The sequence below is a fragment of the Lagopus muta genome, unplaced genomic scaffold (genome assembly GCF_023343835.1).
Source record: "Lagopus muta isolate bLagMut1 unplaced genomic scaffold, bLagMut1 primary scaffold_193, whole genome shotgun sequence".
In the NCBI taxonomy this organism is placed as follows: domain Eukaryota; kingdom Metazoa; phylum Chordata; class Aves; order Galliformes; family Phasianidae; genus Lagopus; species Lagopus muta.
Window position 1 is genome coordinate 6,635 of NW_026040235.1, and position 27,572 is coordinate 34,206.

The 27,572-nt window shown below is 48.8% G+C and overlaps 1 protein-coding gene and 2 long non-coding RNA genes across 5 annotated transcripts; all 3 read left to right on the top strand.

Moving 5' to 3' along the window:
- The first annotated feature begins 6 nt into the window (after nt 1-6).
- Nucleotides 7-27,572, top strand: LOC125687757 (RNA-binding protein FUS-like). Its single transcript, XM_048933018.1, is given in 17 exon segments — nt 7-16; nt 113-368; nt 1,557-1,593; nt 1,595-1,698; nt 6,092-6,255; nt 9,404-9,569; nt 19,828-19,862; nt 20,911-20,943; nt 21,439-21,488; nt 21,490-21,546; nt 22,848-22,977; nt 23,044-23,145; nt 23,231-23,259; nt 23,261-23,349; nt 23,433-23,563; nt 23,643-23,796; nt 27,408-27,572. Coding segments are annotated over 17 exon segments (1,587 nt in total). The 3' UTR covers nt 27,448-27,572.
- On the top strand, nt 10,973-16,011 carry LOC125687758 (uncharacterized). Its single transcript, XR_007374375.1, has 2 exons — nt 10,973-15,463; nt 15,719-16,011. It is a non-coding gene; the product is annotated as an uncharacterized LOC125687758 (long non-coding RNA).
- Nucleotides 17,664-18,766, top strand: LOC125687759 (uncharacterized). 3 transcript variants are annotated; one of them, XR_007374377.1, is made up of 3 exons: nt 17,664-18,440; nt 18,475-18,512; nt 18,551-18,766. It is a non-coding gene; the product is annotated as an uncharacterized LOC125687759 (long non-coding RNA). The 3 variants fall into 3 exon arrangements; XR_007374378.1 differs by having other exon boundaries at nt 17,664-18,368; XR_007374376.1 differs by lacking the exon at nt 18,475-18,512.

A 27,572-nucleotide genomic window follows, 5' to 3' on the forward strand; every position in this document is an offset into this window, starting at 1 on the left:
TGACCCATGTTGTGCTGTGGGTCTGAGTCCCCAAGGGCCGCGCGTCGCCCCCCGCTGGCCTCCCTTCCCCCCAGGCTCCTTGTTTAACGCTGCTCTCTGCCTTTCCCCACAGATTACAGCCAGACGGCGACACAGAGGTACGTCCCACCCCCCCCCCCGACCCCCATATCGCCTCCGAAGCCCCCCAAACCCACTGGATTTCCCCCCCACAGCTACGGGGCGTACCCAGCCCCACCGACACAGGGCTACTCGCAGCAGAGCAGCCAACCCTACGGGCAGCAGAGCTACAGCAGCTACAGCCAGCCGGCCGACGGGGCGGCCTACAGCCAGAGCAGCTACAGCTCCTCCTACGGACAGGCGCAGAGCAGTAGGCCTCGCTCCCCCTCCCCATCTCCCCCCCACATCTCTGCTGTTCCGACCCCAAAACGCGCCTCCTTCGCCCCACATCCCCTTGTTTTCCCCATCCACCAATCCATTTTTCACCCCCTCCTCGCCCTTTCTCATCCATGCTCTCTTCTTTTTAACCCCCATCTCCTCTTTTCCCCCCTCAAATCCCCCTTTTCCCCCCTGCAGATTCCCCCCTTTCAGCTCTGGGTTTGCAATTCCCAGCTCCAAATCCTTCCTTTTCGCTCCCTATCCGCCTATCACAGCCACAACCCCAACCTCCCTTCCCTCCACATCTCCATTTTTTAACCCCAAATCCCAATTTTCCAGCAAAATGCCTTCCTGATCCCCGTTTTTCTTCCTGCTTTTTACTCCAAAACGCTGCATTTTGACCCCCATATTTCCACTTTTTGTCCCCAAATCCCCCCTTTTTGTTCCAAAATCCACACTGTCTGATCCAAACCTGCCTTTTCTGACTCCACTTCCCCCTTTTTGCCCCCAAAACCCTTTTTATGACCCCTGACCCCCAACATTTTGACTCCACATCTCCCCTTTCCCATCTCCATCACCATGTTTTACCCCTATATTTTCTACCAACACAAAATCCCCCTTTTTGCAAACCCTCTCCCCACTTTTTCCTGCCTGTTTTCACTCTCTCCCCCAAGCTCTGATTCTGTTGACTGCAGACCTCCATTTTCGGACCCCAAATCCTGCAGCTCTGACCCCAAACCCTGATATTTTCCCCTCCGATTCTCACAGTTTTGCTCCATTTCCCCTTTTTCCCCCCAATCACCCCCTTTTTATTCCAGCATCTCTCTGTGTTGATGCCAAACCCCCTTTTCCTCACCCAGATCTCAGCTTTCCCCTCCCCACATCCTCCTTTCCTCCCACATCTCCAGACACCAAATCACCTCACAACCCTGCTCTTCTCCCCCAGATTTTTTATCCCCCCCCCATCCTCACTCATGTCACCCCCCAAATCTCCTCTTTCTGCCCCCACCCCCCTCAGCTCCCTCTCACCACCCCCCTTCCCACCTCCTCCTTTTTACCCCAAATCCCCCCCTCCCCACTCCCCCCTTTTGACCCCATTTTCATCCCTTTTGACCCCATTTTCACCCTTTTGACCCCATTTTCCCCCCCTTCTGACCCATTTTCCCCCCCATTTTCCAGGCTTACAGCACGCAGTCGACGCCTCCCACCTACGGCACGCAGCGGGGGCTACGGCGGCGGGCAGAGCTCCCAGCCCTCCTATGGCCAGACCTCCTCCTACCCCAGCTACAACCAGCCGCCCTCCGCCAGCTCCTCCGCCGGCAGGTCAGCCCCAAACCCCCCAAAATTCGCCCCAAACCCCCCAAAATTCACCCCAAAATTCATCGCTTCGCTCCTTTCCCCCCCCATTCCAACCAACCTCAGAGCACCAAAACCCCGACGGCCCGCCTCTCGTTTCCTTGGGGTTTTCTTGGACTCCAAACCCAGCAGTGCTTTCAGGAAGCCCCTCCCTCAGGGCTCCAGCTGCCGTTGCTGGTTGGAATCGTGGTGGTTTTGCTCTGCAGAGCTCAGCAGTGTGAAGAATTCACTCTGCTTTGCTCCAACGTCGCCCTCCAGAGCTCAGAGCATTGCATTCTTCCCTTGGTGTTGTAATGCACCTCCAGGACGCAGCGTTTCTCCTCACTGCCTGCTCACTTCTAACAAATCCTCTTTGCAAACTTCAACTTGTGCTCAATTCTGTGCTTTTTTAACACATCCCCATCCAAAATACAAAATACTGCGTGCTCACATCGCTTCTCCTCCTCAATTGCATCCCAGGCTGCGTTCTTTCTCTCATTCGCACTGCTTGCATTGATCCAAACCCCTCAGCTCTTCACTCAGCGCCACTTCCAATGCATTTCCACCAGCTGTCCTTTGATGGATGGCATTTTTAATGCATTCTGCCCCAAACTTCAGCGTTTAGGATGGATTTCAGGGCTGTTTTATTGCATGGGCTCCATCTGAAGGCGTTTCAACCCCCAGTTTGGCTCTGTTGGGTGTTTGAACCCCACAATTTGGCTCTGTTGGGTGTTTGAACCCCACAATTTGGCTCTGTTGGGTGTTTGAACCCCCAGTTTGGCCCTGTTGGGTGTTTGAACCCCCAGTTTTGGCCCTGTTGGGTGTTTTAACCCCACTGGATGTTTCGAACCCCAAATCTCGCTTTGTTGGATGCATTGAGCCCCACTGGATGTTTGTAACCCCAAGTTTTGCTCTGTTAGATGTTTCCAACCCCATTGGATGTTTCCTTCCCCAAATCTTGCTCTGTTGGATGCTTCCAACCCCACTGGATGTTTCCAACCCCAGGTCTTGCTTTGTTGGATGTTTGTAACCCCAGATTCTGCTCTGTTGTGTGCTTTGAACTCCATTGGGTGTTTCCTACCCCCAAGTCTTGCTCTGTTGGATCCTTTGAACCCCATTGAATGTTTCCTACCCCAGATTTTGCTCTATTGGATGTTTGTAACCCCAGATTTTGCTCTGCTGGACGATTCCAACCCCATTGGATGTTTGTAACCCCAAATCTTGCCTTGTTGGATCCTTTCAACCCCATTGGATGTTTCCTACCCCAGATTTTACTTTATTGGATGCTTCCAACCCCAAATCTTGTTATGTTGGGTGCTTTGAACCCCACTGGATGTTTGCAACCCCAAATCTTGCTCTGTTGGATGCTTCCAACCCCATTGGATGTTTGTAACCCCAAATCTTGCTCTGTTGGATGCTTTGAACCCCATTGGATGTTTGTAACCCCAGATTTTGCTCTGTTGGATGCTTCCAACCCCATTGGTTGCTTTCAACCCCAAATCTTGCTTTTTTGGTTGCATTGAACCCCATTGGATGTTTCCTACCCCGAATTTTGCTCTGTTGGATGCTTCCAACCCCACTGGATGTTTCCTACCCCAGATTTTGCTCTGTTGGGTGCTTTGAACCCCACTGGATGTTTGTAACCCCAAATTCTGTTCTCTTGGATGCTTCCATCCCCACTGAATGTTTCCTACCCCAGATTTTGCTCTGTTGTGGATGCTTTGAACCCCACTGTATGTTTGTAATCCCAAATTCTGTTCTGTTGGATGTTTCCAACCCCATTGGATGTTTGTAACCCCAAATCTTGCTTTGTTGGATGCTTCCAACCCCCAATCTTGTTATGTTGGGTGCTTCCAACCACATTGGATGTTTCCTTCCCCAAATCTTGCTTTGTTGGATGCTTCCAACCCCATTGGATGTTTGTAACCCCAAGTCTTGCTCTGTTGGATGCTTTGAACCCCATTGAATGCTTCCAACCCCAGGTCTTGCTTTGTTGAATGTTTGTAACCCCAAATTCTGCTCTGTTGGATGCTTCCAACCCCGTTGGGTGTTTCCTACCCCCAAATCTTGCTTTGTTGGATGTTTCCAACCCCATTGGATGTTTGTAATCCCAAATTCTGTTCTGTTGGATGTTTCCAACCCCATTGGATGTTTCCTTCCCCAAATCTTGCTCTGTTGGATGCTTCCAACCCCACTGGATGTTTCCAACCCCAGGTCTTGCTTTGTTGGATGTTTGTAACCCCAGATTCTGCTCTGTTGGATGCTTCCAACCCCGTTGGGTGTTTCCTACCCCAGATTTTGCTCTGTTGGATGTTTGTAACCCCAAATTCTATTCTCTTGGATGCTTCCAACCCCACTGGATGTTTGTAACCCCAAATCTTGCTCTGTTGGATGCTTCCAACCCCTTTGGATGTTTGTAACCCCAAATCTTGCTCTGTAGGTTGCATTGAACCCCATTGCATGTTTCCTACCCCAGATTCTGCTCTGTTGGATGCTTCCAACCCCGTTGGGTGTTTCCAACCCCAGGTCTTGCTCTGTTGGATGCTTTGAACCCCATTGGATGTTTGTAATCCCAAATTCTGTTCTGTTGGATGCTTCCAACCCCAATGGATGTTTCTAACCCCAAATTTTGCTCTATTGGATGCTTCCAACCCCATTGGTTGCTTTCAACCCCAAATCTTGCTTTGTTGGTTGCATTGAACCCCATTGGATGTTTCCTACCCCAGATATTGCCCTGTTGGATGTTTGTAACCCCAGATTTTGCTCTGTTGGATGTTTCCAACCCCATTGGATGTTTGTAATCCCAAATTCAGTTCTGTTGGATGTTTCCAACCCCATTGGATGTTTCCTACCCCAGATTTTGCTCTGTTGGATGCTTTGAACCCCATTGGATGTTTGTAACCCCAAATCTTGTTCTGTTAGATGTTTCCAACCCCATTGGATGTTTCCTACCCCAGATTTTGCTCTGTTGGGTGCTTTGAACCCCATTGGATGTTTGTAATCCCAAATTCTCTTCTCTTGGATGCTTCCAACCCCACTGGATGTTTGTAACCCCAAATCTTGCTCTCTTGGATGCTTCCAACCCCACTGAATGTTTCCAACCCCAAATCTTGCTCTGTTGGATGCTTTGAACCCCATTGGATGTTTGTAACCCCAAATCTTGTTCTGTTGGATGTTTCCAACCCCATTGAATGCTTCCTACCCCAGATTTTGCTCTGTTGGATGCTTCGAACCCCATTGGATGTTTGTCACCCCAAATCTTGCTTTGTTGGATGCTTTCAACCCCATTGGATGTTTCCTACCCCAAGTCTTGCTCTGTTGGATGCTTCGAACCCCATTGAATGCTTCCAACCCCAGGTCTTGCTTTGTTGAATGTTTGTAACCCCAGATTTTGCTCTGTTGGATGCTTCCAACCCCGTTGGGTGTTTCCTACCCCCAAATCTTGCTCTGTTGGATGCATTGAACCCCATTGGATGTTTGTAATCCCAAATTCTGTTCTGTTGGATGTTTCCAACCCCATTGGATGTTTGTAACCCCAAATCTTGCTTTGTTGGATGCTTTGAACCCCATTGAATGCATCCAACCCCAGGTCTTGCTTTGTTGGATGTTTGTAACCCCAGATTCTGCTCTGTTGGATGCTTCCAACCCCGTTGGGTGTTTCCTACCCCAGATTTTGCTCTGTTGGATGTTTGTAACCCCAAATTCTATTCTCTTGGATGCTTCCAACCCCACTGGATGTTTGTAACCCCAAATCTTGCTCTGTTGGATGCTTCCAACCCCATTGGATGTTTGTAACCCCAAATCTTGCTCTGTAGGTTGCATTGAACCCCATTGCATGTTTCCTACCCCCAAATCTTGCTCTGTTGGATGCTTTGAACCCCACTGGATGTTTGTAATCCCAAATTCTGTTCTGTTGGATGCTTCCAACCCCATTGGATGTTTCCTTCCCCAAATCTTGCTCTGTTGGATGCTTCGAACCCTATTGAATGCTTCCTTCCCCAGATTTTGCTCTGTTGGATGTTTGTAACCCCAGATTTTGCTCTGTTGGATGTTTGTAACCCCAGATTCTGCTCTGTTGGATGCTTCCAACCCCGTTGGGTGTTTCCTACCCCCAAATCTTGCCCTGTGGACGATCCCAACCCCATTGGCTGCTGCTGACACCAAATTTTGTTGCTTCCATCCCTGCTGTCGCGCTCCGCTGCCCGTCCTCCACCATCACTGCGCGCTTTGCTTCACTCCCTGCCTAAAACCAGCAGAGCTGCAGCAGCCTTTGCTCTCTTTCCTTGCTAGCTGATGCGTTAGTTCGTTAGCACGTCGTCTTAACGAGGCCCTGGGGGTTTTGCTGGGTGCTGTGGGCTCAGGATGTGTCCTTTCCCCACAGCTATGGGGGCAGCTCGCAGAGCTCCAGCTACGGGCAGCCTCCCAGCTCCGGCTACAGCCAGCAGTCGTCATACAGCAGCCAGCAGCCCTCCTACAGCCAGCAGTCCTCCTACAGCGCCCCGCAGAGCTACAGCCAGCAGAGCCAGTACAGCAACAGCGGCTCCTGTGAGTGGGAACGGGGCTGGAGGGGGGGCAGAGGGGGGCCGAAAGGGCTTTGGGGGGGGCAGGGGGTGGGAAAGGGGAGAAAAGGGGGTGGGAAATGAAATTGAAGTGGTTGGGCAGCAGGGAAAGGGGATGGAGGGGTGCAGAAGTGGGGTCAGGAGGTGGGAAGGGGGAGAAATGGGGTCAAAATGGGGTTGAAAATGGAATTGAAGTGGTTGGGCAGCAGGGAAAGGGGATGGAAGGGGTGCAGAATTGGGCTGGGAAACATGGAGTGGGGAATTGATGTGATTGGGTGTCAGGGAAGGGGATGGAAGGGGTTCAGAATTGGGCTGGGAAACGTGGGGTGAGGTCAGGAGGTGGGAAGGGGGAGAAATGGGGTCAAAATGGGGGTTGGAAATGGAATTGAAGTGATTGGGTGTCAGGGAAAGGGGATGGAGGGGTGCAGAATTGGGCTGGGAAACGTGGGGTTGAGGTCAGGAGGTGGGAAGGGGGAGAAATGGGGTCAAAAATGGGGTGGGAAATGGGATTGAAGTGGTTGGGCAGCAGGGAAGGGGTTCAGAATTGGGCTGGGAAACGTGGAGTGGGGTCAGGAGGTGGGAAGGGGGAGAAATGGGGTCAAAATGGGGGTTGGAAATGGAATTGAAGTGGTTGGGCAGCAGGGAAAGGGGATGGAAGGGGTGCAGAATTGGGCTGGGAAACATGAAGTGGGGTCAGGAGGTGGGAAGGGAGAGAAATGGGGTAAAGATTGGGGTTGGAAATGGAATTGAAGTGCAGGGACGCCATAGGGACACATGGGGACTCCATAGGGACACGTGAGGATGCCATAGGGACACGTGGGGACTCCATAGGGACACATGGGGGCTCCATGGGGACACACTTGGACTCCACAGGGACACATGGGATGCCATAGGGACACGTGGGACGCTATAGGGACACATGGGGACTCCATAGGGACACATGGGATGCCATAGGGACACCTGGGACGCCATAAGGACACATGGCATGCCATAGGGACACATGGGGACTCCATAGGGACACATGGGGACTCCTTAGGGACACTCGGGGACACCATAGGGACACATGAGGATGCCGTAGGGACACATGAGGATGCCATAGGGACACATGGGATGCCATAGGGACACACATGGACTCCATAGGGACACCTGGGGATGCCATAGGGACACATGGGGACTCCATAGGGACACATGAGGAAGCCATAGGGACACATGGGGACCCCATAGGGACACACGGGGACTCCTTAGGGACACTTGGGGACACCATAGGGACACATGAGGATGCCATAGGGACACACGGGGACTCCGTAGGGACACATGGCATGACATAGGGACACATGGGGACGCCATAGGGACACACGGGGACTCCATAGGGACACATGGAGACTCCATAAGGACACATGGGGACTCCATAGGGACACATGGGGACACATGGGGACTCCATAGGGACACATGGGGACACACGGGGACTCCATAGGGACACATGAGGAGCCATAGGGACACATGGGGATGCCATAGGGACACATGGGGATGCCATAGGGACACCTGGGGACTCCATAGGGACACACGGGAGGCCATAGGGACACGTGAGGATGCCATAGGGACACATGGGGACTCCATAAGGACACATGGGGACACATGGGGACGCCATAGGGACACACGGGGACTCCATAGGGACAGATGAGGATGCCATAGGGACACACGGGGACTCCATAGGGACACAGGGGGACTCCATAGGGACACAGGGGGACTCCATAGGGACACAGGGGACGCCATAGGGACACAGGGACTCCATAGGGACAGATGGGGACTCCATATGGACACGTGAGGATGCCATAGGGACACATGGGGATGCCATAGGGACACATGGGGATGCCATAGGGACACATGGGGATGCCATAGGGACACATGGGGATGCCATAGGGACACATGGGATGCCATAGGGACACACGGGGACTCTATAGGGACACAAGCAGATGCTATAGGGACACGTGGGGACGCCATAGGGACACATGGGACGCCATAGGGACACATGGGACTCCATAGGCACACATGGGGATGCCATAGGGACACATTGGGATGCCATAGGGACACATTGGGATGCCATAGGGACACATGGGATGCCATAGGGACACAGGAGGACGCCATAGGGACACCTGGGGACGCCATAGGGACACAGGGACTCCATAGGGACAGATGGGGACTCCATAGGGACATGTGAGGATGCCATAGGGACACATGGGGATGCCATAGGGACACATGGGGATGCCATAGGGACACGTGGGGATTCCATAGGGACAGATGGGGACGCCATAGGGACACATGGGACGCCATAGGGACACATGGGACTCCATAGGCACACATGGGGATGCCATAGGGACACATTGGGATGCCATAGGGACACACGGGGATGTGTTGTTTCCCTTCAGGAAGTCATAGAGAGCAGTGAGGTCCCCCCTGAGCTCCTCTTCTCCAGGCTGAACATTCCCAGCTCCTTCAGCCTCTCCTCATCCATCAGCCCTGTGTTCCACACCAATCCTTCCTCCCTAGGTGTAAGACTTGCTTTTGTTGAGCCACATCTCACACCTCCTCAGCAGGACGCCTCCTGAACAGGGTCGCCGACTGCTCCCTGTGCAGCCATTTTTTGCCTGAGCCAAAATGCTCAGTGTCATCTGCAGACATAACACATAAAGGCCATTTTTTAACCATTTTTTAACCGTTTCCCCCCAATTCCAACCACCACTCTCAGAAGAAAGCCGCTCTCTTTGTCTCTTTCTCATTTTTGGGGTGTTTTCCACCTCTGGAAGCCCCCAAACCCCTCCGGCTTTCTCCCCCATCCCCCATTGAATTTAAAACTCGAGCTGGGAACTGAAATTGGCATCACAGAATGGTTTGAGGATGGAAGGGGCCTCGAGGGTGACGAAGCTCCAACCCCTGTGCCGCAATCAGGGCCTCCAACATCATCATCATTTCACCTTAAACCAGGCCGCCCAGGGCCGCATCCCACCCCACCTGGAACACGGAAGCGGATCAGGTTGAGAAACGAATGTTTTTGGCTGGGGAAAAGGGGGCAAAGGGTTCAAAACGGAGCTGAGAAGGAAAGGTAAGGATGGTGTGATGTGTTTTTGTCCCCACAGCCAGCAGCTATGGGCAGGAGCAAGCCCCGATGAGCGGCTCGGGAGGATACCAGGAGCAGAGCTACGGCGGGCAGCAGGAACGCAGCCGCGGGCGAGGAGGGTACGGCCGGGGCGGCTACGAGCGCGGGGGCCGCGGTAGCCGGGGCGGCCGTGGAGGCAACATGGGGTAGGTTTGGGCCGGAAAACGGGGCGGAAAAGGGAGAAAAATGGGCAAAAATGAAGAGGTTTGGGGAGGGGGAGGGGGGGGGGGAGAAATCCAAAGGGATTTGGGGGCATTCGGAGGTGGAAAAACCACCCCCAGAAATGACAGAGCGGTGTTGAAGAGCGGTGGTTGGAAGTGGGGAGATGGTGGAGAAAAAAATAGCGAGTGGAAGCGGTGGTGATGATGGAAGCATTGGGGGAGAAGGGGGTTGGGGGGTTGCGAGGGAGCGGGGATGGATGGAGGTGTGCTGCAAGGAGGGGAGAAATAGGGCAAAACGTCCCGCTGGGCGAGAGCTGCGGGTGCAGCGGGGCTTCTGAAGGTGGAAATGGGGGTTCGTGGTCAAAACGAGAGGGGAAAAACCAAAAAGGATTGCGGTGCGAAGGAAAAAGAGGTTTGGTGGGGAGAAATGGGGGAAATGCCCCCAAAAATGAGCCAGAAAGAGAGAAAGCCCCCGGTTAGAGGTGCTTTGAACGGTCCTAAAATGGGGGAAAGCGGTGGAAGAAAATGGTGATGATGTGAAACGCGAGGGAGAGAAGTGGTGAGGAGCCCCTGGGGATGATGGGGGCTGCGCTAAAATGGGGGAAAACACCCCAAAAATGAGAGGAACCCCCAGGGATGGGGGCTGGTGTGGCTGAAAATGGGGAGAAAATGGTCAAAAAATAAACATAAAGAGGGGAAGAAAAAATAATGGAAAGAAAAGAGAGGTGATGGGGAGCCCCAGCAGCTGGGGGCTGTGGTTATAAAAACCAACGGGGCCAAACGGTCCGAAAGGAAACCGGAGGATTGAGGGCAGAGGAATTGATGGAAAGGAGCGGAAACGCGCCCAAAAAAGGTTGAGTGGGGCACGTGGAGCTGTGCTGAGTGGTAAGAGCCCCAAAACGGGCAGGAAAAGGGGCTTCTAGGGCCAGGCACCGGTGTTGGGTGTAAAGGTGACGCGTGGCGCAGCTGCGGAGGTGGAAATGTGATGGGAAATGGGGGAGGAAGAGGAGAAATAGGGGGGGGAAATGGGAAGGAAGGAGGGAGGGGGAAGAAACTGATGGGGGGGGAAAGAGGAGAGGTGAGAGAATGGAGTGAGGAGAAGGGAAGGGAGGAAGTGGGGGGTGGAATAGTGAGGGGAAAAGGAAGGGGAAACAGGGAGGTGGAAATGGAGGAAGGGAAGGGAACAGGAAATGGGGGGAGTGGGGAGTGTGAGGGGAAAAGGGAGAGAAGAGGGAAAAGAGAGAGGAAAAGAGGAAAGGAAGAAGGGGAAGGAAGGGGAAGGAAGAGGGGATGGGGAGAGGAAATGGGGAGGGAAGGAGGAAAAAGGAAGGGAAGGGGAAATGGAGGGGGAAAGGAAGAGGGGATGGGGAGAGGGAATGGGAAGGAAGAAAAAGGAAGGGGAAATGGGGAGGTGGAAATGGAGGAAGGGAAGGGAACAGGAAATAAATGGGGGGAGTGGGGAGTGTGAGGGGAAAAAGGGAAGAGGGAAAAGAGAGAGGAAAAGAGGAAATGGAGAGGGAAGGAGGAAGGGGGAAGTGGAAGGAAGAGGGAATGGGGAGAGGAAATGGGGAGGGAAGGAGGAAAAAGGAAGGGAAGGGGAAATGGAGGGGGGAAAGGAAAGGAAGAGAGGGGATGGGGGTGGAAGAAATGGGGAGGGAAGGAGGAAGGGGAAGAGGGAAAAGGAAGGGAAGGGGAAATGGAGGGGGAAAGGGAAAGGAAAAGAAGGAGGAAATGAAATGGAAGGAGGAAGGGGAAATGGGAAGGAAAGGAAGAGGGGATGGGGGAGGGAAGGAGGAAAAAGGAAGGGAAGGGGAAATGGAGGGGGAAAGGAAAGGAAGAGGGGATGGGAGGAAATGGGGAGGGAAAGAGGAAGGGGAAGGAAAAAGGAAGGGAAGGGGAAATGGAAAGAGGGAAAGGGAAAGGAAGAGGGGATGGGGGGAGGAAATGGGAAGGGAAAGAGGAAGGGAAAGAGGAAAAAGGAAGGGAGGGGAAATGGAGGGAGAAAGGGACAGGAAAAGAAGGAGGAAAGGAAATGGAGAGGGAAGGAGGAAGGGGAAATGGGAAGGGAAAGGAAGAGGGGATGGGGGGAGTAAATGGGGAGGGAAGGAGGGAAAAGGAAGGGAAGGGGAAATGGAGGGGGAAAGGGAAAGGAAGAGGGGATGGGGAGAGGAGAGTAGGAAGGGAAAGGGAAAAGGAAGGGAAGAGGAAATGGAAAGGGGGAAAGGGAAAGGAAATGGACAGGGAAGGAGGAAGGGGAAATGGAAAGGGGGGAAGGGAAAGGGAGAGGGGATGGAGAGAGGAAATGGGAGAGAAAGAGGAAAAAGGAAGGGGAAATGGAGGGGAAAAGGGAAAGGAAGAGGGGATGGGAGAAAGGATGAGGGGAAGGAAAAATGGAGGAAAAATGAGAGAAAATGAGGGAAAAATGGAATTAAGAGGAAAAATGGAGGAAAAATGAGAGAAAATAATGGAAAATGGAATTAAAGGGAAAAATGGAGGAAAAATGAGGGAAAATGGAATTAAAAAGAAGGAATGGAGAAAAAATGAGGGAGAATGAATAAAGATGGAAGAAAATGGGAAAGTGGAATAAAAGTGAGGAGAAATGGGGGAAAATGGGGTGAAATGGAATAAAGGGGAGAAACGTGGAGGGAAAATGGGATAAAAATGAGAGAAAATGAGGGAAAATGGGATTAAAAGGGAAAAAAATGGAGGAAAAATGGAATTAAAAAGAAAAATGGAGGAGAAGTGAGAAAAAATGAGGGAAAATGATGGAAAAAAAATGGATTTAAAAGGAAAAAATGGAGGAAAAATGAGAGAAAATGAGGGAAAAATGGAATTAAAAAGAAAAAGTGAGAAAAAATGAGGGAAAATGGAATTAAGAGGAAAAAATGGAGGGAAAATGATGGAAAAAAATGGATTTAAAAGGAAAAATGGAGGAAAAATGAGGGAAAATGGAATTAAAAGGAAAAGAATGGAGGAAAAATGAGGGAAAAATGGAATCGAGAGAGAAAAATAAGGGAAAAATGGAATTAAAAGGAAAAAATGGAGGAAAAATGGAATTAAAAAGAAAAAATGGAGAAAAAGTGAGAAAAAATGAGGGGAAATGGAATTAAGAGGAAAAAATGGAGGGAAAATGATGGAAAAAATGGATTTAAAAGGAAAAATGGAGGAAAAATGGAATTAAAAGGAAAAAATGGAGGAAAAATGAGAGAAAATGAGGGAAAAATGGGATTAAAAGGAAAAAAATTGAGGAAAAATGTGGGAAAAATGATGGAAAATGGAATTAAAGGGAAAAATGTGGGAAAAATGAGGGAAAAAATGGAATTAAAAGGAAAACTGGAGGAAAAATGAGGGAAAAATGGAATCAAGAGAGAAAAACAAGGGAAAAATGGAATTAAAAGGAGAAAATGGAGGAAAAATGAGGGAAAATGGGGGAAAAATGGAATTAAAAGGAAAAACGAGGGAAAATGGAAATAAAAGGAATAAATGGAGGAAAAATGGTGTAAAAATGAGGGAAAATTGAATGAAAAGGAAAAACTGGAGGAAAAATGAGGGAAAATGGAATTAAAAAGTGGAGGAAAAATGTGGAAAAAATGGAATTATAAGGAAAAACTGGAATTAAAATGAGGGCAAATGGAGTTAAAAACCAGTGGAAAAATGGGGAAAAATGGAATTATAAGGAAAAACTGGAGGAAAAATGAGGGAAAATGGAATTAAAAGGAAAAAATGGAGGAAAAATGAGGGAAAATGGAATTAAAAACCGGTGGAAAAATGGGGAAAAAATGGAATTATAAGGAAAAACCGGAGTAAAAATGAAGGAAAATGGAAATAAAAGGAAAAAATGGAGTTAAAAATGAGGGAAAATGGAATTAAAAACCGGAGGAAAAATGAGGAAAAAATGGAATTAAAAGGAAAAACCGAAGTAAAAATGAGGGCAAATGGAGTTAAAAACTGGAGGAAAAATGTGGAAATAATGGAATTATAAGGGAAAACTGGAGTAAAAATGAGGGAAAATGGAATTTAAAACCGGTGGGAAAATGGGGAAAAATGGAATTATAAGGAAAAACTGGAAGTAAAATGAGGGAAAATGGAGTTAAAAACCAGAGGAAAAATGGGGAAAAATGGAAATAAAAACTGGAGGAAAAATGAGAGAATATGGAGTTAAAAACTGGTGGAAAAATGGGGAAAAATGGAATTATGAGGAAAAACCGAAGGAAAAATGAGGGAAAATGGAAATAAAACAAATAAACGGAGGAAAAATGGTGTGAAAATGAGGGAAAATGGAATGAAAAGGGAAAACTGGAGGAAAAATGAGAAAAAATGTGGGAAAATGGAATTAAAGGGAAAAACTGGAGGAAAAATGTGGAAATAATGGAATTATAAGGAAAAACTGGAGATAAAAATGAGGGAAAATGGAATTAAAAACCGGTGGAAAAATGGGGAAAAAATGGAATTGTAAGGAAAAAATGGATTAAAAATGAGGGAAAATGGAGTTAAAAACCGGAGGAAAAATGGGGAAAAATGGAAATAAAAACTGGAGGAAAAATGAGGAAAAATGGAATTAAAAACTGGTGGAAAAATGGGGAAAAAATGGAATTGTAAGGAAAAACTGGAGTAAAAATGAGGGAAAATGGAGTTAAAAGCCAGTGGAATTATGAGGAAAAAATGGAAATAAAAACTGGAGGAAAAATGAGGGAAAATGGAAATAAAAGGAAAAAATGGAGTAAAAATGAGGGAAAATGGAGTTAAAAACCGGTGGAAAAATGAGGAAAAAATGGAATTGTAAGGAAAAACTGGAGGTAAAATGAGGGCAAATGGAGTTAAAAGGAAAAACTGGAGGGAGAAATGAAAGAAAATGGAGTTAAAAACCGGTGGAAAAATGGGGAAAAATGGAATTATGAGGAAAAACTGGAGTAAAAATGAGGGAAAATGGAGTTAAAAACCGGTGGAAAAATGGGGAAAAAATGGAAATAAAATCTGGAGGAAAATGAGGGAAAATGGAATTAAAAGGAAAAACCGGAGGTAAAATGAGGGCAAATGGAGTTAAAAACCAGAGGAAAAATGTGGAAATAATGGAATTATAAGGGAAAACTGAAGTAAAAATGAGGGAAAATGGAATTTAAAACCGGTGGAAAAATGGGGAAAAATGGAAATAAAAACTGGAGGAAAAATGAGGGCAAATGGAGTTAAAAAACCGGTGGAAAAAATGGGGAAAAAATGGAATTATAAGGAAAAAATGGAATAAAAATGAGGGAAAATGGAGTTAAAAACCAGTGGAAAAATGTGGAAATAATGGAATTATAAGGGAAAACTGGAGGAAAAATGAAGGAAAATGGAATTAAAAACCGGAGGAAAAAATGGAATTATAAGGGAAAACTGGAGATAAAAATGAGGGCAAATGGAGTTAAAAACCGGTGGAAAAATGAGGAAAAAATGGAATTAAAAGGAAATACTGAAGTAAAAATGAGGGAAAATGGAATTAAAAACCGGTGGAAAAATGGGGAAAAAATGGAATTATAAGGAAAAAATGGAATAAAAATGAGGGAAAGTGGAGTTAAAAACCAGTGGAAAAATGTGGAAATAATGGAATTATAAGGGAAAACTGGAGGAAAAATGAAGGAAAATGGAATTAAAAAGGAAAAAATGGAATTATAAGGAAAAACTGGAGGAAAAATGAGGGCAAATGGAGTTAAAAACCGGTGGAAAAATGGGGAAAAATGGAAATAAAAACTGGAGGAAAAATGAGGGAAAATGGAATTAAAAGGAAAAACCGGAGGTAAAATGAGGGTAAATGGAGTTAAAAACGAGTGGAAAAATGAGGAAAAAATGGAATTAAAAGGAAATACTGAAGTAAAAATGAGGGAAAATGGAATTAAAAACCGGTGGAAAAATGGGGAAAAAATGGAATTATAAGGAAAAACTGGAATAAAAATGAGAGAAAATGGAGTTAAAAACTGGTGGAAAATGGAGAAAAAATGGAATTATAAGGAAAAACTGGAGGAAAAATGAGGGAAAATGGAATCATGAGGAAAAAATGGAGTTAAAAATGAGGGCAAATGGACCTAAAAACCAGAGGAAAAAATGGAATTATAAGGAAAAACCGAAGTAAAAATGAGAGCAAATGGAGTTAAAAACAGGAGGAAAAATGAGGAAAAAATGGAATTATAAGGGAAAACTGGAGATAAAAATGAGGGCAAATGGAGTTAAAAACCGGTGGAAAAGTGGGGAAAAAATGGAATTATAAGGGAAAACTGGAGGAAAAATGAGAGAAAATGGAGTTAAAAACTGGTGGAAAAATGGGGAAAAAATGGAATTATGAGGAAAAACTGGAGTAAAAATGAGGGAAAATGGAATCAAAAGCCGGTGGAAAAAATGAGGAAAAAACGGGAATAAAAACTGGAGTAAAAATGAGGGAAAATGGAAATAAAAGGAAAAAATGGAGTTAAAACTGAGGGAAAGTGGAATTAAAAGGAAATACTGAAGTAAAAATGAGGGAAAATGGAATTAAAAACTGGAGGAAAAACGAGGGCAAATGGAATTATAAGGAAAAAATGGAGGAAAAATGAGGGAAAATGGAGTTAAAAACCGGTGGAAAAATGAGGAAAAAATGGAATTATGAGGAAAAAATGGAGTAAAAGTGAGGGAAAATGGAGTTAAAAGCCGGTGGAAAAATGGGGAAAAAATGGAACTAAAAACTGGAGGAAAAATGAGGGAAAATGGAGTTAAAAACCGGTGGAAAATGGGGGAAAAATGGAAATAAAAGGAAGGAAAAAATGGAGTTAAAAACCGGAGTAAAAATGAGGAAAAAATGGAATTAAAAGGAAAAAATAGAGGAAAAATGAGGGCAAATGGAGTTAAAAACTGGAGGAAAAACGTGGGAAAATGGAGTTAAAAACCGGTGGAAAAATGAGGAAAAAATGGAAATAAAAACTGGAGGAAAAATGAGGGAAAATGGAATTAAAAACCGGAGTAAAAATGCGGGAAAATGGAATTATAAGGAAAAAAATGGAATAAAAATGAGGGAAAATGGAGTTAAAAACCAGTGGAAAAATGTGGAAATAATGGAATTATAAGGGAAAACTGGAGTAAAAATGAAGGAAAATGGAATTAAAAACCGGAGGAAAAAATGAGGAAAAAATGGAATTATAAGGAAAAACTGGAGGAAAAATGAGGGCAAATGGAGTTAAAAGCCGGTGGAAAAATGGGGAAAAATGGAAATAAAAACTGGAGGAAAAATGAGGGAAAATGGAATTAAAAGGAAAAAACCGGAGGTAAAATGAGGGCAAAATGGAGTTAAAAACGAGTGGAAAAATGAGGAAAAAATGGAATTAAAAAGGAAATACTGAAGTAAAAATGAGGGAAAATGGAATTAAAAACCGGTGGAAAAATGGGGAAAAAATGGAATTATAAGGAAAAACTGGAGGAAAAATGAGAGAAAATGGAGTTAAAAACTGGTGGAAAATGGAGAAAAAATGGAATTATAAGGAAAAACTGGAGGAAAAATGAGGGAAAATGGAATTATGAGGAAAAAATGGAGTTAAAAATGAGGGCAAATGGACCTAAAAACCAGAGGAAAAAATGGAATTATAAGGAAAAAATGGAGTAAAGATGAGTACGAAGGAGGGAACACGGAACGCAGTGAGGGCCGCAGCCGCGCGGTCGGTTGTGGCGTCGGCTTCGTGCCGGCGGCGCAGGTTGGGGGGTTTGGCGTCCGGCCGCGGGTGTTGGGCTGCCAAAGGCCGCGTTGGGGCGCGGAGGTGAGTATGGGGCGGTTGTGGAGCGGCGGGGTGCTTGTTTGTGCCTGTTAACAAACTCTGGTTTTGTGTGCTGCAGGTGTGAAAGCAGCGGCACTTTGCAATGCTCCGCCTTTATCCGCAGCTTTGGGTGCAGGAAAGGCAGAAGAAGGGGGCAAAAAGGACAGGAAAAATAAGAGGAGTAGATGGAAAAAGAAATGGAGAGAGGGGGAAGGAGAGAAAAGGCCAAGAAAGGGCCAGGAAAAAAGGCCGGAAAAAAAAATAGGGAATGAAAGGGTAAAAAAAGGGGCGAAAAGAAAAAGGCCAAAAAAAAAAAAAAGGCAAAAAAAAAAAAATGGAGTAGAAGGGTGAAAAAGGGGCCCAAAAACCAAGGTAATAAAGGGGCAAAAAAAGGCCGAAATGAAAGGGGAAAAAAAAGGTAAAAAAGAAAAGGCCAAAAAAAAAAAGGCCAGAAAAGGGCCAAAGAAAAAGGCCAAAAAAAAAAAAGAAAAAAAAGGTCAAAAAAGGGCCCCAAAAAAAGGCCAGGAAAAAGGCAAAAAAGGCCAGAAAAAAAAGGCAACGGGCAAAAAAAGGTCAAAAATAAAAAGGCCAGAAAAAGGGCAAAAAAAAAGGCAATAAAAGGCCAAAAAGGGGCCCAAAAAGAAAGAAGGCCAGAAAAAGGGCAAGAAAAAGCCAAAAAAAAAAAAGGCCTGGAAAAGGGCAAAAAAGGGCCCCAAAAAATAGGCCAAAAAAAGGGTCCAAAAAAAAAAGGCCAGAGAGAGGCCAAAAAAGGGCTCAAAAAAAGGTCAATAAAGGGCCAAAAATTAAGAAGGCCGAAAAAAGGGACCAAAAAAAGGCCAAAAAAAAAAAAAAAGGTCAATAAAAGGCAAAAAAAAAAAAGGCCAAGAAAAGGCCCTGAAAGGCCTAAAAAAAAGAAGGCCAAGAAAAGGTCCTGAAAGGCCTAAAAAAGAAGGCCAAGAAAAGGCCCTGAAAGGCCTAAAAAAGAAGGCCAAGAAAAGGCCCTGAAAGGCCTAAAAAAAAAGGCCAAGAAAAGGTCCTGAAAGGCCTAAAAAAGAAGGTCAAGAAAAGGCCCTGAAAGGCCTAAAAAAAAGAAGGCCAAGAAAAGGTCCTGAAAGGCCTAAAAAAGAAGGCAAGAAAAGGCCCTGAAAGGCCTAAAAAATAAGAAGGCCAAGAAAAGGTCCTGAAAGGCCCTAAAAAAAAGAAGGCCAAGAAAAGGCCCTGAAAGGCCTAAAAAAAAGAAGGCCAAGAAAAGGCCCTGAAAGGCCTAAAAAAAAGAAGGCCAAGAAAAGGTCCTGAAAGGCCTAAAAAAGAAGGCCAAGAAAAGGCCCTGAAAGGCCTAAAAAATAAGAAGGCCAAGAAAAGGTCCTGAAAGGCCTAAAAAAGAAGGCCAAGAAAAGGCCAAAAATAGGGGAAGAGAAGGCAAAAAACAAAGGCCCTGAAAGGCCAAAAACAAAAAAGGCCAAGGCCAAGAAAACAGGCCAAGAAAAGGCCAAAAATAGGGCAAGAGAAGGCCAGAAAAAGGCCAAGGCCCTGAACGGCCAAAACAAAGAAGGCCCTGAAAGGCCAAAAATAGGGCAAGAAAAGGCCAAAAAGGGCCAAAAAAAAGGGCAAGAGAAGGCCAAGAAAAGGCCCTGAAAGGCCAAAAACGGAAAAGGCCAAGAAAAGGCCAAAATAGGGCAAGAGAAGGCCAAAAAAAAAGGCCCCAAAAGCCCCAAAGGGGCCGCAAGGTTTTGTTTTGAAGGTTTTTGATTTGGGTTTTTCTCCAACGTTGGGCCTGAGCGCAATGAGGAAGGCGGGGGGGGGGAGGCGCTCCTGCGTGGGTCTGCGGAAAGCAGGGGAAAAGCTCCCAACAAAAAGCCCAGAAAGGGGCAAAACTGCTGGGGTTTCTGTTGGAGGTCAGACAGCGCGAAGCGGGCCATTGCGGAACCGACACAAAAAAAACAAGCACGGATTTGGGGTTTTTTTATTTCCCCCCAATTTCAGGATTCAGCAAAACGAGGCAAAAAGGGGGCAAACGGCCCCCAAAAATCCCCCCCCCAAAGGGCCGAAACGTTCCTGGTTGTTTGTGGGTTTTAATGGCGAGCCCAAGGTTCCCGCTGGGGATTCTTCAGAACGGCGGGGAAAAAAAAAAACCAACTCAAATTTTGGGGTTTTTGAGGCATTTTTTGGACCCCCCCCATTCCATCCCATCCCCATCCCCCCCATTGGGCAGCGCTGCGTGCGAGAGGAGCGGCAACGGCGGACGGAGACCCCCAAAAAACCCCCCAAAATGCCCCAAAACGGCCCCCCCCCCAAAAAAAAAGAGCACAGAGGGGCTTCAGGACGGAGGGGAAACTGCTCAAAAGCGCCGGTTTTACCCCAAAATCCATGGCAGGGATAAAAAGCTGCTGCCCCCCCCCCCCCCCCCTCTTCCCTTGAAAACAACAACAAAAAAACAAGCATAAAAATTAAAACCAAAAAAAAGCTTCATATCTTCTAATTTATCTCCTCAGCGGTGGTGAGCGTGGTGGCTTCAATAAATTTGGTGGTAAGTGGCAAGAGTTCAGCATTTGAACCCAAAAATGAAACGAAAAATAGCAAAAAAAAACAGAGAAAAAAAAGGAGTGTATTTTGTGTGGTGTTGTAACCCCTGTTCTCTCACTACAGGCCGCGTTTTGGGTGGAAAACAGCCCGAAAATGGGCTCTGATCCTGCAAGGGGGGGGGGGGGGAAAAATGGCGAGCGATGGGAGACGGCGGCGGCTTTGGGGGTGGAAAAAATAAGCAAAAAAATATACAAAAAATACAAAAAAATATACAAAAAAAATACAAAAAAAATAATAAAAAAAAAATACAAAAAAAAATACAAAAAAAAATACAAAAAAAAAATACGAAAAAAAAATAAAAAAAGTGGCGTTTTTGGGGGGCAAAAGAACCAAAGACCCCAAAAATCCGCCAGGGTTTGAAGCGCGAACGCAGAAAATGGCAAAAAAAAAAAGCAAACCGACAAAAAAAAGGGTTTTTTTTGGGTTGAAAAAGCTGGTGTTGAGCACTGATGGTTGCATGTGGTTCCTAAGAGCAAAACGGTGCCAAAAGCTGCGGTTTGGGGGTAAAAAAAACACAAAAACATACAAAAAAAGAGCCCAAAATGGGCGATTTTGGGTGAGCTGAGGTTGCATTGGAAGCCAAAGGGCGGATTTTGACGTTTTTCACCCCAAAACGGGGTTGGCGGTGGAGGTTTGGTGAGCGCTGCAGTGATGGAAGGCTTCAAAGGTGGCTCCGGTTTGGGGGGCCGAATCCGAGGCGTTTGGTTGGTTGTCGGCGGTGCCTTTAAGGAGAGCACAAAAAAAAACAGCACAAAAAATGGGGTTTTTCACCCCAAAATGGGGTTTGATGGGGGGGGGGAAGGGGGGTTGGGGTAATGAGATGCGTTATTATGGGGGTGGGGTGTTTTATTTTTAATTAATTAATGTTAATTGTGAGCCATTTTGGAGGGGTTGGGGTTGGGGGGGGTTGTAGCTCCTCCCCCTCCCCCCCCCCCTTCCCAGCCTTCCTTGCTAATTAACGCTCTGTGTTAATTTCTTGCATGTGCTGAAAGGACCCCGGGACCAAGGGCCGAGGCATGACCCTGGTAATTAAGAGAGGGGCGCTAATTAGGGCTCATTAGCTTAATGAGGCTGTTGCTAAGGGGGAGGTAACCATTACTATTAGTGTTAATTAATCATGAAGGCTTAATTGATGATGAAGCTAGCCAGGGGGGTGTTAATTAACATCCGGAGGGGCTGATGGGGGAGGTAATTAATTTCTGGAGGGGATTAATGAGAATTGGGGGGGGGGGGGTAACGAGGGGAAAGGCTCATTGATGGCTGAAGAGTGGCATGAGCTGAGGAGGAGGGTTAATTAATTCATTTATGAGAGCACCGTTAATGAGGGGGGGTTTAACGAGGCCAATGAGAGAATAGGGGGGGGGGGGGGGCTGGCAGCGAGACAATTAGCAGTGCTATTGTGGAGGGACCTAACGAGCAGAAGGGACTAATTGAACAGGCACTAATTGGACGGGCACAGGAGCTAACGAGCGGGGCTAATTAGTGGCGCTAACGAGCGGCACTAACGAGGTTTCCCATAGGTGAGCAGGACAACTCGGACAACAACACCATCTTCGTGCAAGGCCTGGGCGGAGAACGTCACCATCGAGTCGGTGGCCGACTACTTCAAGCAGATTGGCATCATTAAGGTGTCCTTGGCGTGTCCTTGGCGTGTCCTTAGTGTGTTCTTAGCGTGTTCTTAGCGTGTCCTTGGCATGTTTGTGCCAGACTGTAGCATGTGGGAGCTGCTCTCACGCTAACAAGTTGGCACAGCCCAGAGCAAAGTGAACCCCGTGTCTGTAGTGTGTTGCTCTTAGCGTGTTCTTGGCATGTTGTGGCTTCAGGGTGACACTGTTGGCATGTTCTTGGCATGTTGTGTCCTTAGCGTGTTGCTCTTAGCGTGTTCTTGGCGTGTTGTGTCTTTAGGGTGTCACTGTTGGCGTGTTCTTGGTGTGTTGTGTCCTTAGGGTGTCACTGTTGGTGTGTTCTTGGCATGTTGCGTCCTTAGGGTGTCACTGTTGGCATGTTCTTGGCATGTTGTGTCCTTAGGGTGTCACTATTGGTGTGTTCTTGGCATGTTGTGTCTTCAGGGTGTCACTGTTGGCATGTTCTTGGCATGTTGTGTCCTTAGGGTGTCACTGTTGGCGTGTTCTTGGCATGTTGTGTCCTTAGGGTGCCACTGTTGGTGTGTTCTTCGCATGTTGTGTCCTTAGGGTGTCACTGTTAGCATGTTCTTGGCATGTTGTGTCCTTAGCGTGTTGCTCTTAGCGTGTTCTTCGCATGTTGTGTCTTTAGGGTGTCACTGTTGGTGTGTTCTTGGCATGTTGCGTCCTTAGGGTGTCACTGTTGGCATGTTCTTGGCATGTTGTGTCCTTAGGGTGTCACTATTGGTGTGTTCTTGGCATGTTGTGTCTTCAGGGTGTCACTGTTGGCGTGTTCTTGCTGTGTTGTGTCCTTAGGGTGTCACTGTTGGCATGTTCTTGGTGTGTTGTGTCCTTAGGGTGTCACTGTTAGCGTGTCCTTGCTGTGTTGTGTCCTTACAATATCAATATTAGCATGTCCTTAGCATGTTGTGTCCATCTGCTGTCCATGTTAGCATATCCTTAGCATGTTGTGTCCATCTGCTGTCCACGTTAGCATGTCCTTAGCATGTTGTGTCCATCTGTCCATCTTAGCATGTCCTTAGCATGATGTGTCCATCTGCAGTCATGTTAGCATGTCCTTAGCATGTTGTGTCCATCTGTCCATCTTAGCATGTCCTTAGCATGTTGCCTGATCCCAGTGTGTCACTGTGCTCCTGCATTTCCCCTATCCCACCACCAGGGGGCAGCAGCGCCCCGTGTTCCCTCACCACCCCGTGCCCTTAGCATGTTCTTAGCATGTCCTTAGCGTGTCCTTAGCGTGCCCTTAGCATGTCCTTAGCGTGTCCTTAGCGTGTCCCTCCCCGCAGACCAACAAGAAGACGGGGCAGCCCATGATCAACCTGTACACAGACCGCGAGACGGGCAAACTGAAGGGCGAAGCCACCGTGTCCTTCGACGACCCCCCCTCCGCCAAAGCTGCCATCGATTGGTTTGACGGTACGACCCCCCCTTCCCCCCCCGACCCCTCCATGCTCATTTTGGGCTGAAACCCCGCTTTTTTAGGCAAAGAATTCTCCGGCAACCCCATCAAGGTTTCCTTCGCCACCCGGCGCGCCGACTTCAACCGCGGCGGCGGCGGCGGCCGAGGAGGACGCGGGAGGGGAGGTGAGCGCCCGGCCCGCCCCACATCCCCTTCCCCGACCCCCAAACCTGCCTTTTTCACCCCAAACCGAGCGCCTCGCTCCCCCAGGCCCCATGGGACGCGGAGGATTCGGCGGCGGGCGGCGGCTCCGGAGGTGGCAACCGCGGCGGCTTCCCAAGCGGCGGCGGCGGTCAGCAGCGTGCGGGGGATTGGAAATGTCCCAACCCGTGAGTCTGATACCTTCTTCATTTTGGGTGAAAAAACAACCGAAACGGGGGCGAAAACGACCCCAAAAACCCCTTTTTGGCAGGGCCTGCGAGAACATGAACTTCTCGTGGCGTAACGAATGCAACCAATGCAAGGCGCCCCAACCCGACGGCCCCGGAGCGCCGCACATGGGAGGAAAATACCCCGGCGGAGGCCGAGGGGGGAACCACATGGGTGAGCGCAGCCCCCAGCCCCGCATTTCGGGTCTCTGCGTCCCCTTCCCTGGTGCTGATGTCCCCCTTTGTGCCCCCAGGAGGAGGCGGAGGATTCGGAGAGGAGCGGCGCGGAGGGCGAGGAGGGTTTGAGCGCGGGGGGTTCAGAGGAGGAAGAGGAGGAGACAGGGGCAACTTCCGGGGAGGACGAGGAGGCGAGAGGGGAGGATTTGGGCCCGGCAAGATGGATTCCAGGTACGGAGCATCGGCCTCGGCCACGCGATGCGGGAGTGCGACAACGAGGTCGGGACTGCAGCCGCATGCGGGTTTGGGGGCACAGAGCCCACAGCTGGGGGCACAGAGCCCAGCTTTGGGGGCACAGAGCCCAGCTTTGGGTCCCATTGACCCTAAATGGCTCTGGTTTGGGGTCAGAATCCCTAACGTGGGTCCCATTGACCCTAAATGGTGCTGGTTTGGGGTCAGAACCCCAAATCTGGGTCCCATTGACCCTAAATGGCACTGCTTTGGGGTCAGAACCCCAACTGTGGGTTCTGTTGTCCCTAGATGCTGCTGGTTTGGGGTCAGAACCCCAACTTTGGGTCCCATTGACCCGAAATGCAGCTGCTTTGGGGTCAGAACCCCAACTTTGGGTCCTTCATCCTGAGCTGCCTCCGGGTTTGGGGGCACAGAGCCCACATGTGGGGGCACAGAGCCCAACTTTGGGTCCCATTGACCCTAAATGCCGATGGTTTGGGGTCAGAACCCCAAATCTGGGTCCCATTGACCCCCAAATGCTGCTGGTTTGGGGTCAGAACCCCAAATCTGGGTCCCATTGACTCCAAATGCTGCTGGTTTGGGGTCAGAACCCCAAATCTGGGTCCCATTGACCCTAAATGCTGCTGGTTTGGGGTCAGAACCCCAAATCTGGGTCCCATTGACCCCAAATGCTGCTGGTTTGGGGTCAGAACCCCAACTTTGGGTCCCATTGACCCCAAATGCTGCTGGTTTGGGGTCAGAACCCCAAATCTGGGTCCCATTGACTCCAAATGCTGCTGGTTTGGGGTCAGAACCCCAAATCTGGGTCCCATTGACCCCAAATGCTGCTGGTTTGGGGTCAGAACCCCAAATCTGGGTCCCATTGACCCCAAATGCTGCTGGTTTGGGGTCAGAACCCCAAATCTGGGTCCCATTGACCCCAAATGCTGCTGGTTTGGGGTCAGAACCCCAACTTTGGGTCCCATTGACCCCAAATGCTGCTGGTTTGGGGTCAGAACCCCAAATCTGGGTCCCATTGACTCCAAATGCTGCTGGTTTGGGGTCAGAACCCCAAATCTGGGGTCCCATTGACCCTAAATGCTGCTGGTTTGGGGTCAGAACCCCAAATCTGGGTCCCATTGACCCCAAATGCTGCTGGTTTGGGGTCAGAACCCCAGATTTGGGTCCCATTGCCCCCAAATGCTGCTGGTTTGGGGTCAGAGCCCCAACTTTGGGTCCCATTGACCCCAAATGCTGCTGGTTTGGGGTCAGAACCCCAACTTTGGGTCCCATTGACCCCAAATGCTGCTGGTTTGGGGTCAGAACCCCAAATCTGGGTCCCATTGACCCCAAATGCTGCTGGTTTGGGGTCAGAACCCCAACTTTGGGTCCCATTGACCCCAAATGCCGCTGGTTTGGGGTCAGAACCCCAAATCTGGGTCCCATTGACCCCAAATGCTGCTGGTTTGGGGTCACAAACCCAAATCTGGGTCCCATTGACCCCAAATGCTGCTGGTTTGGGGTCAGAACCCCCAAATCTGGGTCCTGTTGACCCCAAATGCTGCTGGTTTGGGGTCAGAACCCCAAATCTGGGTCCCATTGACCCCAAATGCTGCTGGTTTGGGGTCAGAACCCCAACTTTGTGTCCCATTGCCCCCAAATGCTGCTGGTTTGGGGTTTGAACCCCACATTTTGGTCCCATTGACCATAAATGCTGCTGGTTTGGGGTCAGAACCCCAAATCTGGGTCCCATTGTCCCCAAATGCTGCTGGTTTGGGGTCAGAACCCCAAATCTGGGTCCCACTGACCCCAAATGCTGCTGGTTTGGGGTCAGAACCCCAAATCTGGGTCCCACTGACCCCAAATGCTGCTGGTTTGGGGTCAGAACCCCAAATCTGGGTCCCATTAACCCCAAATGCTGCTGGTTTGGGGTCAGAACCCCAAATCTGGGTCCCATTGACCCTAAATGGCTCTGGTTTGGGGTCAGAACCCCAAATCTGGGTCCCATTGACCCCAAATGCTGCTGGTTTGGGGTCAGAACCCCAAATCTGGATCCCATTGACCCCAAATGCTGCTGGTTTGGGGTCAGAACCCCAAATCTGGGTCCCATTGACCCCAAATGCTGCTGGTTTGGGGTCAGAACCCCAAATCTGGGTCCCATTGACCCCAAATGCTGCTGGTTTGGGGTCAGAACCCCAACTTTGGGTCCCATTGACCCCAAATGCTGCTGGTTTGGGGTCAGAACCCCCAAATCTGGGTCCCATTGACTCCAAATGCTGCTGGTTTGGGGTCAGAACCCCAAATCTGGGTCCCATTGACCCTAAATGCTGCTGGTTTGGGGTCAGAACCCCAAATCTGGGTCCCATTGACCCCAAATGCTGCTGGTTTGGGGTCAGAACCCCAGATTTGGGTCCCATTGCCCCCAAATGCTGCTGGTTTGGGGTCAGAGCCCCAACTTTGGGTCCCATTGACCCCAAATGCTGCTGGTTTGGGGGCACAGAGCCCAACTTTGGGTCCCATTGACCCCAAATGCTGCTGGTTTGGGGTCAGAACCCCAAATCTGGATCCCATTGACCCCAAATGCTGCTGGTTTGGGTTCAGAACCCCAAATCTGGGTCCCATTGACCCCAAATGCTGCTGGTTTGGGGTCAGAACCCCATATCTGGGTCCCATTGCCCCTAAATGCTGCTGGTTTGGGGTCAGAACCCCAACTTTGTGTCCCATTTACCCCAAATGCTGCTGGTTTGGGGTCAGAACCCCAACTTTGGGTCCCATTGACCCCAAATGCCGCTGGTTTGGGGTCAGAACCCAAATCTGGGTCCCATTGACCCCAAATGCTGCTGGTTTGGGGTCACAAACCCAAATCTGGGTCCCATTGACCCCAAATGCTGCTGGTTTGGGGGTCAGAACCCCCAAATCTGGGTCCCATTGACCCCAAATGCTGCTGGTTTGGGGTCAGAACCCCAAATCTGGGTCCCCATTGACTCCAAATGCTGCTGGTTTGGGGTCAGAACCCCAAATCTGGGTCCCATTGACGCCAAATGCTGCTGGTTTGGGGTCAGAACCCCCAAATCTGGGTCCCATTGACCCCAAATGCTGCTGGTTTGGGGTCAGAACCCCAAATCTGGGTCCCATTGACCCCAAATGCTGCTGGTTTGGGTTCAGAACTTCAAATCTGGGTCCCATTGACCCCAAATGCCGCTGGTTTGGGGTCAGAACCCCAACTTTGGGTCCCATTGACCCCAAATGCTGCTGGTTTGGGGTCAGAACCCCCAACTTTGGTTCCCATTGACCCTGAATGCTGCTGCTTTGGGGTCAGAACCCCAAATCTGGGTTCCTATTGACCCCAAATGCTGCTGGTTTGGGGTCAGAACCCCAAATCTGGGTCCCCATTGACCCCAAATGCTGCTGGTTTGGGGTCAGAACCCCAAATCTGGGTCCTGTTGACCCTGAATGGCGCTGGTTTGGGGTCAGAACCCCAACTTTGGGTCCCATTGACCCCAAATGCTGCTGGTTTGGGGTCAGAACCCCAAATCTGGGTCCCATTGACCCCCCCGCTGCTTTGGGGTCCCATAGGGCCGCTGCTGACCCTATGATTTCTCTCTCCACAGGGGCGACCACAGGCAGGACCGCCGTGAGAGACCCTACTGACCCCCCCTCCCCCAAAACCCCCCCCCCCCCTCTTTTTTACACGGCCCCCATTTCTCCCCTTTTTAACCCCAAAAACGGTGTCACCCCCTCCGGAAAACCCCAATAAAGCGTTGGGGTGACGCAGA